Here is a 15756-nt window from a genome sequence, read left to right on the forward strand (position 1 = left end):
AAACTAACAAAAAATCCATTTTACTATTTATATATTTTTCTAGTCAGACTTATAGAAATCTTTTAGAACAAAATAATGATAACATTAGCTACCTACTAACTAAGTTTACGAAATTCCCAATGCGTATGAGTAGATTTTGGATAATATGGCTTGGCACAAAACCATTACAATAAGTCTGTATCATTCAACCTGAATCAAACAAACGAAATGGAACCGTTTGGTTTGGGACCGTTTGGTAAATGTCCACGGAAACGCTTTTCTGACGACTAATTAGTGTTGCCAGTACTTAAAATTAATTCATAACATATTAGTCTCTAAAACAGAAACATATTTATTGAAACGTCAACTTGTTATGAAATTCTAACCTCCTATCGTTGTCTACAATTATACAAATTCGTATTCGTTCATTTCAAATGTACAAAATACAAAGAATGCTTCGTGAATAGGTAGCCATTTAGTTAATTTAGAAGATTTTTAGGTATGACAAGTTTTTAAAAACTACTTTTGTTAAGAGCTTTTTATAATTGACCACTTGTTCATGTCGACAGTATGATTTTGTGACTTAGACGACAATCGAACATATTACTTATTAGATTTTGAGATAATAAGACCAAAAGCGGCTTCTTGTTCGCGTATGGTTACTTATGAATAATATTAGGTATTGATTATTAATCTATAATATACATAATTCAAGTAAACTTCTATGGTGTAAATGTCTAACATATTAATATGAACACCTCACGATATATAAATGCCGAATAATGCTTATCAACACTTTGACGGATTGCCATTAGTCTATGGATCGTCTGAATCGGTTTGACGTTTCATGTCAAACCATTTCTGATGGTCCGAGAACGGTTTGATTTTCAATTATACACTGAACCAAACGTCAAATCTCAAACCATTTCCGGTCAACTTTCTACTCATACAATTTGTATGTATATTGTCTATGGTTCAATTTGATTTGTTTCGTTCAGGTTGAAAGAAACGAACCTTATATAACTATATATTATCATATTGTTCAAAATCAAGAAAACAATAATTATGGTGAAACAAGCAATTTATGTAGGCCAATTAAATTTCAAAAGGAAGCTGATTTAGCAAAAGTAATATTAATATTTATTTAGAATTTACGAAACAAAATATATCAATAGTCACGTAACACACCTGACTAAGCAACTAAAGTTGTGGTCAAATTGAGATGCATGTCACGTCACAGTCATGCTGTTACTTAGAATGATCACCACCTTTCAAAATCATAGCTTATAATTAGTATCTTTAGAATTATCTTCAAATGTGTTAATCTTGCCCATTTTTTGAAAAATAAAAGGCCTAATTCTTGTCAAATTTGGGATCACAGAGATTATCAATAGAATTTTTTATCGTAAATATTTCACTATAATAATGTCGACATAAATTATACTCATGGTTTTATAAATGGGTTTAAAAATTAATAAATGTAAAAAATCTTAACACCACTGCACACGGATGTACTGAAATATGACTATATTCTAGAACATTAGAGCGAGAGGTTCAAAAGAATACTATTTTATGTAATAAAAATACTTTATGCAGTCATCAAATGTTTAAAATAAATATAAAGGATAATAAGGCTTCAAAATTATATAAATAGTTTATCTACAACGTTTAAGGAATGTTCAGAATCATGCTTTGAAAATACAATAAAAGCTGCATTTTGACCTACGCTGAGCATGTCCGCTCTTAACAAACTAATTCATTTTCGTCGCAGAATTTAAACCTTAAAGATTATAAAAATTACAGCTGTTACATCGCCTATTATTTTGTTTAATTAAATTCGGAAAATTCCTTAACTAATTTAATTAAATACCGCCGCTTCATACAAATTATTTTTCAAGTCTCACGTGCGCAGTACATTGTTTGAGGTGGCTTCGCGTCGGTATCCAGGGGTATAAATGAAATTCTTGGCAGGGTTATCATAACTTACTTTAAGAACTGTGACTCGCAACTGTGTTTTTTTTTAATAAGAGAAAATACCCTTTCTACTGGTGCTTTTCTATCGATTTTTTTTAGATTTTCACGCTTTTTTGATTTTTTTACCGTGGGTTTGCTCTCTTTCTAAAAGTGGGACATTTCGGCGTCCCAAAAATGTGTTTGGGACAACGGGATAAGCTACCTAAAAAACGCGACGGTCCCATTTAAAACGGGACGTATGGTCACGTTATCTATACTACACGGTGGACTACTGAATTTGATACACGGATACCGGGGAATTATAGAGCTTGATTTTGTGCTCTCGACTTGTAAACTTGTATTTTGAATTATTATTAATTATTCATGCTAATTTCAATTAATTTTAACAGTTTCTGCGTGTGCATACGTCAAAATTACTTGCAATATTATAACCATATATAATATCTTGAACATAACCCAACCTGCAGACCATAGATAATCGACAATATTCTTATATAAAATACATAGTGCCAATCATTACAAACAAAAAACGTGATTTTGAGATAATTCGAAAAAGTGTAGACATTTAGAAAATTATAGAAACGTTCAAAATGTCATGCAGGTATCGATACAGTGCGTTTCAGCGAGAGGTGACCTCATTGTTGTTTTGGTGATTTCGGCAGATTTTGCCAACTGACAATGTTCGTTTAACGGTTCAAAATGTGCTACGGGACGAGGCCATCAGTCTGATAACATTTTAAGCACCTAGAAATACAACATTGCACACTTTTTTCCCGTAGCGACAGCTAAGTATGACGTCACGCGATAGTCCGCGACATGCACCATAATATATTTCGCGCTAAGAATCAAACATGCATTTCATTGTTATTGCAAAATAATAACAAGCAAAAACACACAATGCAGTTTTTAAGTCAATAAATACAAATACCGCGTACTCTGACGGGACACACTCAAATCCCACTTCTTACAAACATTCCTTTACAGTAACGTTGACGTCACACGTTGCGTAATTCGTAGAATTCATATCAGCATTATTCATTCTTCCTATCATCATCATCATCAGCCTGAATCTATCCACTGCTGGATGAAGGCCTCTTCAAGCTGTTTTAACTTTTCTTGGTTCTGTGCATTACGCTGCCACGTATTTCCGCAGAACTTTATCATTTCATCGATCCAGCGGCCTCTAGGTCTACCTTGCGGACGTTTTGTACTTCTTGGATACCATCTCCATTTAAGGCTTTTAGTAAACTCTATTACATCAAAAACCCTTGTCTTCTTCCTTATCCACTCATTCCTCTATTTGTCCTTTCGCGTTATGCCCAGCATGCACCTCTTCATACCACGTTGTGCTACTGACGTTCACCCCGGTCCTGGAATAGTTTCAAAGGTACTTTATCTACAACCGGTCCTGCCCTCGGACCGATTAAGAAGCTTTGTTTGGCTAGCTCGATACTATTCGGGGAGAGGGTGATCAATTAAAGTTCTTGATTGACACTTTTGGAATACACTTGATCATTATTATTTAACTTTATATTATTTAGGACCACTACCTAGCGATAGGTTAGCACCTAGATCATTAATTGTCTGATTGTCTTTCAGATCGAACTTATTTTCGTAAATATTTACGTAAACGTCAAAGACAGCTGACTATCTGTCACTTCCCTTAGTATTAGATGTTTTTCATAAAATGTTTCGTTGGTTGTTTTTCAAAATAAAAATGAAAACTCCTTTTGGTAATTCAACAAATTTAATTTCTTTTTAATTAATTATAATCGACAATTATACACTTTAGTTTAATTTCGAATAATTGCATAATTATTTTATAAATCTTATTTAAATTAATTAATAAATAAAGTTAATCAATTATAATTATTTTATGTTTAATTAATGTACGATTACACGCTTATAACTATGAGTCGTCGACCGTAAACTTTAAGAAGCTATGCTCCTTATATATATATATATATAATAGATCGCGAATGGATGACGCGTACTATGACGATATGTTTACTATATCATCTGACAGCCCGAACCGCGTGTCGTCTACGATGACGTTTCAACTCGTGACGCGTCGGGGTAATCTTCGTGAACGAATTACTTCGCGAAAATAATTAAAACTATGTGAATTTGGTGCGCCCTCAGGCACGACCTCACGGTGATATGAGAAAATCGACGACTGACGGTACATGAAATGCAGGACGTTATATAGACCCACAGCGGGAAAAACCCGAGATTTTGACGTCATTCGAAATATGAACCAATAGGAGATCGTTCTATCTCCTCCACAGAGCTAATGGCCAAAGTTTCGGACCAATCATAGAAAAGCCGTTTATTTCCCGGCTTTTCCGGAAAATTATGATCATTCAATAGAATAAAAATATATAATTAATTAATACCTATAGGCGGTACAAGTTTGATAACAATCGTGAAAGTCCTTATAGTGCTTTTGACACAAATTGTCCAAATATCTGTTAGTTCGTTTATCGAGCTAACGGAAAGGAAAAATGAAAATATTTTCGCTAAAAATAATACGCAACAGAGGCGGGAGTCATTAAAATCACCGTCCAAGAGCGTGGATATAATAAGACTGGCAGAAATCGCAGTTGTTCCGTTTCTTTTATGCAGAACTTTTGCGGGCTAATTACGGATAGCCGGAAAGGGTTGCGATTAAAATTTATTCAATTATATTTATAGAACACTTCAACTTAAAGGTATAACATTAGTTTCAATCAAAATTTCTATGACAAGTCTTCATTTATTGAGTTTGAAAATTACCTATTTCGGGTAATTTAATATTGATCTGTCGAGGTTAATTGACAGATCTAAAGAATAATTTTTATTCGTAAATTAAGAGAGCAACCGAGTCCTTAGACTTACATTATCAGAATTTTCATTTTCGAAATTCCTTCATTTAACTTTTACAAAAGTAGGTACTTAAATTGGTACCCTTTTTATTACAATTCGAAATATTAATTTATTATTTAAATTAAGTGTGTGTAATCAGTACTTACAAAACGTAATCATTAGATTTTAATTACGACAATATTTGATATCATAATTTATTTATTTAAGGTATTCGACTTTGGTGTCGGCAAATAGATCGAGGCCAAATTTGAAAAAAATTAAATTTATTTTTATATAATTCAAAATCAGATTAAATACAAATGGACATTTATTTACAATGTTTAGCAAATGATATCCCATAAGTCGTTTACAATTTATTATCTATTTTTAACCTTAATCCTATACATTTCAATTACTTACATTTATAAGACCGTTTGGTCCCCTTGAAAGAAAATTCATCCGTAGTTCATTCTGAGGGGCTATAAGTCACTCAGACTGTACTACGGGACTCAATACACAATAACTATAGCTTTGTTTAGAGATTGGGCACGTATTTCCAAGTAAAATCGACATTCACGGTCGGATCGAAAAGTTGTGACGTCACTAATTTATTAAGGAAAAATGCCGGCTGAGGGCCTACATTTTGGGGCCGTGTCACTACTCTAAGTTTCTGGATCTCTCTCTTACTTAGGGTCCATGTTTCACACGCATATGTGATCACGGGAAGCACACGCTCGTTGAACACTTAGCGCTTTAGGCACAGTGGAAGATCACCTTTGAGACATTATTCAGGCGGCCAAAGGCACTCCAGCCTAGCTTTTCCCTGCGAACAATTTCATCAAATATACATCCATCTATAGACGTTTGTTGTCCCAGATAGATGTAGCTTTTCACCTGTTCGAGCTGAGTGCCATTGACGAGGATCTATTTTTGGCCCGCAAAGCAGTTGAACATGACTTTCGTCTTTGTTAATTTTATTTTCAAACATACTTTCCTACTAGCCGACTTATTTTCAAACCTTCTACGGCTTTGCCACTTTTCATGTAATTTAAAGCATGGGTTACTTCCCAGGATGTAATTTCGGAAGTATAGTCTTCCGAATTTCCATTTCTCTGAAGATCTAAGTCTATAGTCGTATTGTCAGTGTCATCACTGTAGAGATCGCTGTAGAACTCTTCAACTCGGCTTAATTCTTCCTATAATCATTCATAATTTTCTTATCTGCGAAATTTGAATCAGATAGTATTCAATTGTAACCTTGTAATATCATATTGATATTTTTTTATGTGGGAGAAAAAACTGGTTAAATTACATTGTCAGACGCATTGTATCATTATAACCTCACCTACCCATATCCGTATCCTCAACCCCATAGATGTATCAATGATCCGTAAAAATCCGTAGTTAATCGTGAATACGTTTTAGCAGAAATACGGTAAGATATTTTAAATAATTTTGTCTGGATATCGACTGATGAAACTATAAATTCATATGAGTGATACAAAGCAAATTTAATAATTGGAAAGTTAACAACTGAATCCTCTACTCCATATTTTGCCTGTAAAGGGCAGCGAAAAACAAATCATTCCACTATTGCCCGATTCATAATAATTAATGATTCCATCAAATTTTTGTTTCCCAATTTTTGTATGAATGACAAACCGTGTCCGGAAACTTATATGTTTGTATGCAGTTCGCCGTATACCTATATTATGTTGTATCGGAAATAAATGGTCGTATATTAAAGACTGTCCAACCTCTTTGGGTCGGATATTACTGACATAAAATTCATGTCTAAATAAAACACGCAAAGAATCCAATTATCACATAAACTTGCACATATGTTTTTGTTCATATCACGTGTGAAACGAAAACTATACTTACCTACCATTCGCTTACCCTGAATCCATGGTAATAATTAAAGTCTAAACCAGGGTTAGTCAACCTGATCCCTACCGCCCACTAATGGGCGTTCCAGCTTTAATGGTGGGCGCTAGGGGTTTTAAAACATTTTCATTATGTTTTCCTCATATTTCCTGTGACAATTTAAATTTCAGAAAATATGCTATTTGTATCACCCTCGCATAAGTTTAGTTCACGTTACGTAGGTGAAACTAAATGGCGCTATATGTATGCAAACTATAAATAAAAAGATAAATTTAACTGCAGTAAGTTGTTTTATAAAGATTTATTTAGCCAAACTTAGCGAAAGTCTGATATAAAGTATTTGGTAAGTAATTATTATTATATGCTTTAACTTGCTGTAACTCTGCTTTCTGAATTTTATAAAGTAAAGGTACTCTGCGACACTTCGTACCCTTGCGGCACAGCCTCAAGGGTTTCGTCGCCGTGGCCGGCCCTCCCTCAACCTACATCGGTGCTTAAGAGCGACCTACGTGCTGCAGATCTGACATGGCGGGAGGCGCAAGAGTTGGCGAAGGACCGAGGGAAGTGGTGCCAACTTATGCTTACCCCATGCCCCAATGTTGGGACGTGACAGGGTGGAAGAAGAAGAAGAAGAAGAAGAAGAAAGGTACTCCTTCCTACTTTATAAATCACCATTACTGTGGAACCGGTGGGCGGTTAGAAAATTTTACCACTAAAAGAGAAACAAAAGTGGGCGGTAGGTATAAAAAGGTTGACAACCCCTGGTCTAAACCAACCGAAATAAACCCCTTCATCTCAGTACGTACATGCATTCATTGTTCAAGTATCATAGAATATTGTGTATCTACCTGATTTACTGGTTTCCATTCCGAATATGAGCAACCGGGTTGAGGGTCCTCATGAATGCTTTGGCGTATTGTGTCTTCAACATACATACACCTCTTTAAAATCAACTCCCTGAAAATTAATATCAGATGTTTTAGTGGGCAGGAGTGTTGAAAGGTTCTGAATAATATTGATTTATTTGGTTTAGAGTATTTGACACCCCGTGTTAATAATCGGTTCTTGTCTGTTTAGTGGAAGCTGAAATATACTGTCGGGTGTCGGTTAGGTTAGGTTAACATTCTTGAATTCGTGGATTCTTGCCAAAATTTGTTATGAAAATTGCTGCTGTTCACGCCTGGCTTTCAGTAAACAAACGTGTACTCACCTAACATTCTACTATAATAAAAAACATCATAAAACATGAAATATTGAAACATTATAACCTTGAAGTTCAAACTTTGAAGCCAATATCGATCCAGCGGCCTCTTGCGGACGTTTTGTTCTTCTTAGATACCACTGGATGCGTATAACAGCAAACTGCGTTCAAGCTATTTACTGCAAATTTGCATGCATAAACCTAAATGTATCTGACGGATAGTGACGTCACGTCGCCGACGTAATACGCGTCATGCCATGGATAATGTTACCTAATTTTAAATTTAAATTTCCCGAAAATTAATTTAAAATTTTGAAATTGTGAATCGGTGTAAAAATGTGCAAACGGTACCATATAAATTTAATAATTATAAATAAATAATTATCATGACCTTTAAATAATTTATTTTTTATAAAATCATATTTATTTCATACATTATAATGCACGAAATGATCAAAGTATACCCAGTAAATATTTCCATAATATGGCAATACAGCTTCACGGATCATTTTCAATATTTACAAACATCAGAAACACCTCCGTTGAACCAACGATCTCGATCAATTTTACAATCATTTTCATTTATCATATCATATCATCATCATGAATCCTATTGTGGCACAACGACGACGGGCAGTTAACTTCACGCAAGAGGAAAAGGAATTATTAGTTAGCTGTGCCGATAGGGAAACATTGGTAATAAATTCGCGTATAACAAATGCGTTTAGCAACGCGCGAAAACGCGCCGCGTGGGCTAGGATAGCAGTCGAATTCAATAGGCGAAGCCAAGGAACAACAGTAAGTAATGATATTATGTACTATATTATATAGATTGAACTACAGTTTAGAGATATTATATCAATAGAAGGTTATTTTATTGGAACATTTAAGTCCATTTACGCACTAGGTACCAACCAGCGGCACGCTGACAGTGTGCGTTAGCGGGCATAGGTAAGTCTTTTCATTTTCATGAATAATACGCATATGTCACATCAATATAATTAATAATTTATGGTAAAACTGCTTTATTCTAGCGAACTGCCGCTATGTTAAACACATTGTGGAATACCATGAGGTCAAATATCAGGAAAGCTGACACGGCAGAGAGGGCCAGCATCATGAGAACTGGCGGTGGTCCACCCTTGGCTTCCAGACCAACCAACAACCCGGCTGCGTTCGCAGCTGTAGCAGACAATCTGCGAATAGAGTGGCAGCATAATGGAGATTCTGATGGGATGCATTTACAGGCATTAAATTCTACATCACTCGAAAACACATGTTCACCACACGGACACACCCTCCAAACAAACCAACATACAGAGTCACCAACACAAACATATACACCAACATCATCACTGCACACATTGAGTGACCTTCCACACGGCTCTCAATCAATTTTACAGCCATCCCACCTTAACACCTCCGAACCAGCACAACCACAGACATATTTACAATCACAGCACACACCGAGCGAGCTACCACATGGCTCTTCGACACGAATACAAACACCTCTAACCTCCGCCCCATTAGTGTCTCCACCACCTGTTCGCCGATTGTTTCCGAGACCGCGATCGCAGAGGGAAAGTGTCCAAATTCGGCAATCTGTTATTCACACCCAGACAAGGCGGGGTGGCGATTTGATGGTATGATTAATTTATATATTTATTTGAGTTCTCACTTTTATTTTAGAAAGTTTTTATTGAGCAGTGAAATAATTAATGTAAACGAGTATGACAGGCAGTTGAATGCACAAAATGTAATTAGAAATGTTATTGTTTCAGGTGGGCGCTTCGGCCGTAGGAGAGGGGTGCATAAGAGCGCAGCATGCACGGGTACTGCAGCATATGGACGAAGAGCATGCGCTAGAGGTAACGAAACTTAATTAAAATTTCAATCCGTATCAATTTATATAGGTTTGTTTACTCAACCAATCAAATTTATATCTAGAGATCCTTTCAAACTTTCTTTAAACCCTTCAGACATGTTTCATAAAAGGGGTGTCTTCAAAATTTTCTTGTATTAAGTTATGAAATAATAAATCGAGCAATAAATATAATTGTATGATAGTCATTATGAGAGTACACTATGTTGGCATTCAAAGGTTATTTAATTCAAATAAGTTCAAATTATTGTTCACAGATAATGACGTCTATTATTTTATTTCAGAAGGAGGTAGCGAAGATAGAAGTTGAACGGGCGAGGATAGAAATTGAACGGGCGAGGATAGCACTTGAACGGGAGGTATGAATTAATTTTTTAAATTCAAATCGTTAAACCTTTCTTTAAACCAGCAGAGGCACCTAGCGGAAAATACGAAGCTTGCAATTTGAGACTTTTTTTTGATAATTTACAATTTCAACTGTTACTGTAAAAAAAATGTTAGGAAATGTGAATTTGTCACAAACAATGAAATGATGGAAGCAAGCAATAAATAGAATTGAATGAGTCATTATGAGGTTTTCACAAATAATGATGTATATTATTTTATTTCAGAATGAGATAACGAGGATGATGGTCGAATCACAGCGTAGACGCGACTGAACGAGGATAGCACTTGAACGGGAGGTATTAATTAATTTTTTAAATTCAAATCTTTCAAACTTTCTTTAAACCTGACATGCAGGCATATTTCATGGGGATGACCAGCAGAGGCACCTAGCGGAAAAATACGAAGCTTGCAATTTGAGACATTTTTTTGATAATTTACAATTTCAACTGTATTAATTAATAAATATGTATCTGAAAACATTAAAAAAAATATATTTTTTTAAGTCAAAGATAAACTTACAATTATTGTAAAAAAATTGTTAGAAAATGTGAATGTGTCACAAACAATGAAATGATGGAAGCAAGCAATAACTAGAATGAATGATAGTCATTATGAGAGTATTTGAGTTTTTCACAAATAATGATGTATATTATTTTATTTCAGAATGAGATAACGAGGATAATGGTCGAAGCACAGCGCACACGCAAGGTATGCATGACTGAGATTCTTGGAGGCGCCGCGTGCTGTCCATATGCTCCAACTAAGGGGCGGATATGGCCGAAGAAGAATATGTGCTTATTTCTTAATTAAAGAGTTTCATTATTTGTATGAAACCAGAGACAAAAACTAATGAGAAAATAAGATCCTTTTTTCTCGTTTAGTATTATAAAAGAAATCTTGCTGGTTTCTTGAATTAGTTTTTAGCAATTTGTCCAACCCATTGGTTTATGCTCTGGATCTAACTTTCCTCAATGATTTAGGTGGACATTGTTTTATATGTTTTTAAGATAGGGTCTATCAAATTAATTCACTGTGTGGTACAGTGTGCTTTTATTTTATTGTATTATTTACTCACATTACCATGCATTTATATTTAAAACTTTATGTCATGTCGTGGAACGCTTTGAATTTGAAAATATCAAATGTTCAATCATTTAAAAAAAAAATTATTCATTATTTGTTATGTACTCAGTATGTTTATCTTTTAAATAAATAAATAATGTTTTACGAGATGGATGGGTTTGAATAATATAACATTACGCAGTTTCTTTTGGCACAATTTTATAAGAAAAACATTTAAAACAAAAACTAATATAAGATAAGAGTGATACACTGGTCATAACTATTCAGTTGCATTGGCATACTTTTTATAAAAAAGCACTAATAACAAAAAAAATCATGATACACAATGACAAATATTTAATTACACTAGTACATTTTATAAAAAAACATTTAAAACAAAAACTTATAAGACACACAGTTGGACGGTAAGTTTGAAATTACATTGGCCTAGGTATTATTATAAAACACATTAAAGCAAAAGTTATAAGATACACAGTTGGGCGGTAACTTTTAAATTACATTGGCCTAGGTACAATTATAATAAACATTTAAAACAAAAACTTATAAGATACACAGTTGACTGTTAAATTACATTTGCATACTTTTCATAAAAATCACTAATAAAAACTTGCAAGATACATTGTTGACGGTAAATATTCAATTACACTGGCACAATTTTATAACAAAAACTTATCTGAAGTGGCGGGCTATAAAAGCTCTACGAGCAGCAATTCCCTCGATTGAGTCAATTCCTGCATATGGAGGGCTTGGTTCCTCTGGCACAATTTCTTGATCTGCCAAGAATTCAGGGTCAATATTGTGCAGAACAGCACAGGCAATTATAATCGTAATTGTTGTCGACTGTTTAGTACTGATGCCTTTAGCCAAGCAGGCAAACCGCATCTTCCAGACCCCAAAAAGTCGTTCTACGGAATTTCTTGTGGTGATCTGTGCCTTGTTGTACCGTCTGTCAGCACGCGAAACAGGGTTTGCTAGCGGTGTGAACAAGTATGGTAAACAAGGGTAACCGGAGTCGCCTAGAAGGATACCAGATAAAAGTCCTTCTTGAAATCGCTGTTTCACTTTACTATTACCGAAAATGTAACTGTCGTGATAGCTACCCGGCCAACGAACAACGATGTCCAATATTTCAAGCCTGGGACCGCCGACAACCTAAAAAACATGGTCAGTTTAATAATTTTGAATGGGTAATCGACATGATGCTTTGGATGGCAGATCATATATTGGATATTTAGCGTACCATTAATAATTTAATATAATGGTCAGAAAATCATTATTTTGAAATGCATTGTGTATTAAGGTCTTATATATGTTAGAGCGAAGCCATACGGGTGCTCCTTCGTGAGACCGCTGTATTCCGACTGCGAGCGGAAGTGAGAATGCACCGCTGTTGCGTATTCACTCCCACTCGCAGTCGAAATACAGTGGTCTCGCGACACAGCGCCCGTGGTTTCGCTCTTAGGTATATAATAATCTGTTCAGTGATTTATTGATTTTACACGATATACCACATTACAATACAGTATCACGTCTTAAGTATTCTGCGGTTAGTTTCAATTAAGTAGATATAATTTTTACAGTATTTAGTAAATATTAAGATTACCTGGACATTAAGAGAGAAAACTCTTTTGCGGTTTCGAAACACTTCTCCGTGTTCACCGCCAGGGTTCTTAATTTTTATGTGACTACAATCAATACAGCCAGAGACTCCGGGAAAATTCCCCATCGACTCAAACCGCCTGCAATTTTCATCAGATATGTCAAATTTGATGTATCTGTTGAAATGCTGAGCCAGAGATGCCGACACTCGCTGGATTGTTCTGGAAATGGTGGACTGGTGAACCCTTCCGATATCCCCATATATAGACTGAAAAGTAGAATTTTATTTTGAATTAGTGATGATGATAAATTAAAACAGGCACCGTTTACTGAACACGTAGGCAGGTACTAAAATTGTTGTGTCAATATGTGTTTTTATCAAAAAAAAGATCTAATGTTCCCAATCAACCTTTTACATAAAATCGTATTAGGTAGGTACTATATCATTTAACTCTATTATCATGTTTATGAGAATGAACTCTTTCATAAAATAAAAGTAGGTAGGTATGTAGTATTTTCCAATGTGGCTTACCTGAATGCTTCCAGTAGCGTAATATCTGAGGGTAAGAAGAAGTTGCACTTCTGGTGCAATGGGTAAGCCTTTCTGTGTAACTTTTTGCAGGTCACTTCTCACCATCGGGAATATCGCGTTTCGAACGACATCTTTCGAAAATCGAAACTTGTTTCGAAATTCCACCGCACTATACCTTGAGTATGGGTTGTCCATATCTCTGATGTATCTTTTTTGCAGTCGCAAGCGTCTCCTCCTTTCTGTTTCACACACATTTTCGCAATAATTTATAAAACCTACGAAGGTTTCAAGCCTCCTACTAAACGTTTGTTGTGATGAAGTCATTGTGTATTAAAGTGACACTGACAGCTCGCGCAGATCGCCGCCATTTTAAGTTTGGTGCGCATTTCTGTGCGCATCTCGTGACGTATGCATTTTTTATAGTTTCCTTAATCGGCCGATAAACGGCTTACTACGTTGAACGCAGTTCAGATGTATATGAATACGGCAGTAAATTTGTCCAACGATTGTTCCTTCGAGCTATGTATCCAACCATTACCCACTGAAGATGGAAGCCGATACATTACACGACTGGTCCTACTTTTCACCCCTCCCGTTGTCTATGGATGACCTATAGAGTGCTCATAGTGACGCGCCTGTCGTGTTCACTTGTCGGAGTATTCTTAGTTTCAGATTTCTTTCAGATTATTTTAACGTACCTTGGAGACCTTGGAGTTCAACTGATTTAGTGGTTATGTGTGATTAATAATTGGAAGTGACGATCAAAGTGAGTAAACTTATTATGTGTATAATAATATCATAATACACTAGGAAGTTTGTCAATGCGACAGTCGATTCTAAACGACAATAACTAACAACTTATTTATACTCTTGTAGTCATTATAGTAAGTATACCAAACTCTACTTGCATGTACGTTATCAATAAATAGTATGGCAGTGGACCACTCGTTGCTTGTGCAAAAAGTTATGCTCAGGCTTTAATAATATAAAGATGGCGATTTATGAACATCAAATTTTTTCAGTTTCTTATACGATTTACAATATTTCCCACCAATGCATTGATAATGTTTATCATGAGAGAGATCGCAATTTAATCAATCACACAAATATTAGCGATTGAAATAAAACAAACACTAATTTAACAGGTATGTTTTTATAATAAATAAGCTCTGAAAAACTAACCTCGGCAGCGTGGCTGGGATCATCGGCATACTCTTGTTTGATGCAAGTATTTGGCTCTGGGTTATTTCCCTGTAAGGACACATCGAACCACTGTTGCTCATCTGCATCAGGTTTAAAGTCACCTGCTTCACGTTTTACGTCCATCTTACGAATTGAAATCGCTGTTTTTTAGAGATTATCGTGTCTCACGAGCGGAATGTAACGAATCCTGACAGACCAGAATTTGGCAGACGTGATAGTAGACAAACAATACCATAGACAAGAGATAGAACATAATTTTGATTGTCACGTCATTACATTCGATTTATTATGGAAAGATTGCTTTCTTCTTATTCATTTTGATAACGAATTAAATACCTACCTAGAATTGTATTAAAGATAACAATTCTCCAACACACTAGAATTTACTGACATTTTGTCAGTATTACAATAAGTTTGAATGTGAAGATCAATATTTAAAAAATGTTTAAATCAACGAAATGCAACATCAATTATTATAGATACCTACTACCTATATAAAATCGGTGTGTGTAGTTATGTAGGTACGCGCGTTAGAAATTATATCTTTATGGCGTAGGTAACAAAACAAAAACAAAACTTGTGATAAACTAGATTCTTTGAGTAGCTCTTAATTATTATCTTATTAAATTACACACACTATTGGAACGCCGTTCGTTTATTTCTTTACACTTTAAGATATATTTTAGATATTAAATTATATACCTAAAGGTTTCTCGTTGTTTTTATTTTTAAAGTACCGACCAACTGTCACTCGTTTAATAGTTTGTTTACCTACGAAGGGATTTCAAATGGCCGACAATAAAAAATTCGCTGCCTAGGCAACGGAACAATTCTAAACTATAATATTATACTGTATAAACGTCACGATTGCAGTATCATACTGTGGCGTAAAGGTAGTGCGTTCGGCTGATACCGAACAATCGGTGGTTCGAATCCAATCGAGTGCGTTTTTTTTCGTGATTCGAAAAATCGTTCGTTTGATCCGCGTACTATGAAACAGGTATAGTACGCCCTAAATACTATAATTTTGAATATCGGAAAAAATACGTAAAAAGTACTGAAAATTTGATATATTATTATTTCGTTCGATAAATTGGTGCAAAGTACTATAGTTTCGCAATATAGGAAGATTTGGAGAACTTGGCAAAAAATTGCTCGAAAAATGTAAAAAAATCCCTTGATTTT

General features: G+C 35.0%; 1 protein-coding gene across 1 annotated transcript in view; it reads right to left on the bottom strand.

The window, feature by feature from the left end:
* The window catches only part of LOC147074168 (uncharacterized), a 29324-nt gene extending 14533 nt beyond the window's left edge, over positions 1 to 14791 (bottom strand). The window contains exons 1-2 of the mRNA XM_085943693.1: positions 14551 to 14791; positions 7533 to 7641 (exon numbers count right to left, since the gene is read on the bottom strand). Of these exons, the coding sequence (XP_085799819.1) occupies positions 7533 to 7641; positions 14551 to 14657 (216 nt within the window). The 5' untranslated portion in view covers positions 14658 to 14791. The remainder of the gene's footprint in view (positions 1 to 7532; positions 7642 to 14550) is intronic.
* Between the last annotated feature and the right edge of the window lie 965 nt (positions 14792 to 15756).

The sequence above is a fragment of the Rhyacophila brunnea genome, unplaced genomic scaffold, assembly GCF_057557595.1.
Source record: "Rhyacophila brunnea isolate RB1 unplaced genomic scaffold, BYU_Rbru_1.0 scaffold_16, whole genome shotgun sequence".
Classification (NCBI taxonomy): Eukaryota; Metazoa; Arthropoda; class Insecta; order Trichoptera; family Rhyacophilidae; genus Rhyacophila; species Rhyacophila brunnea.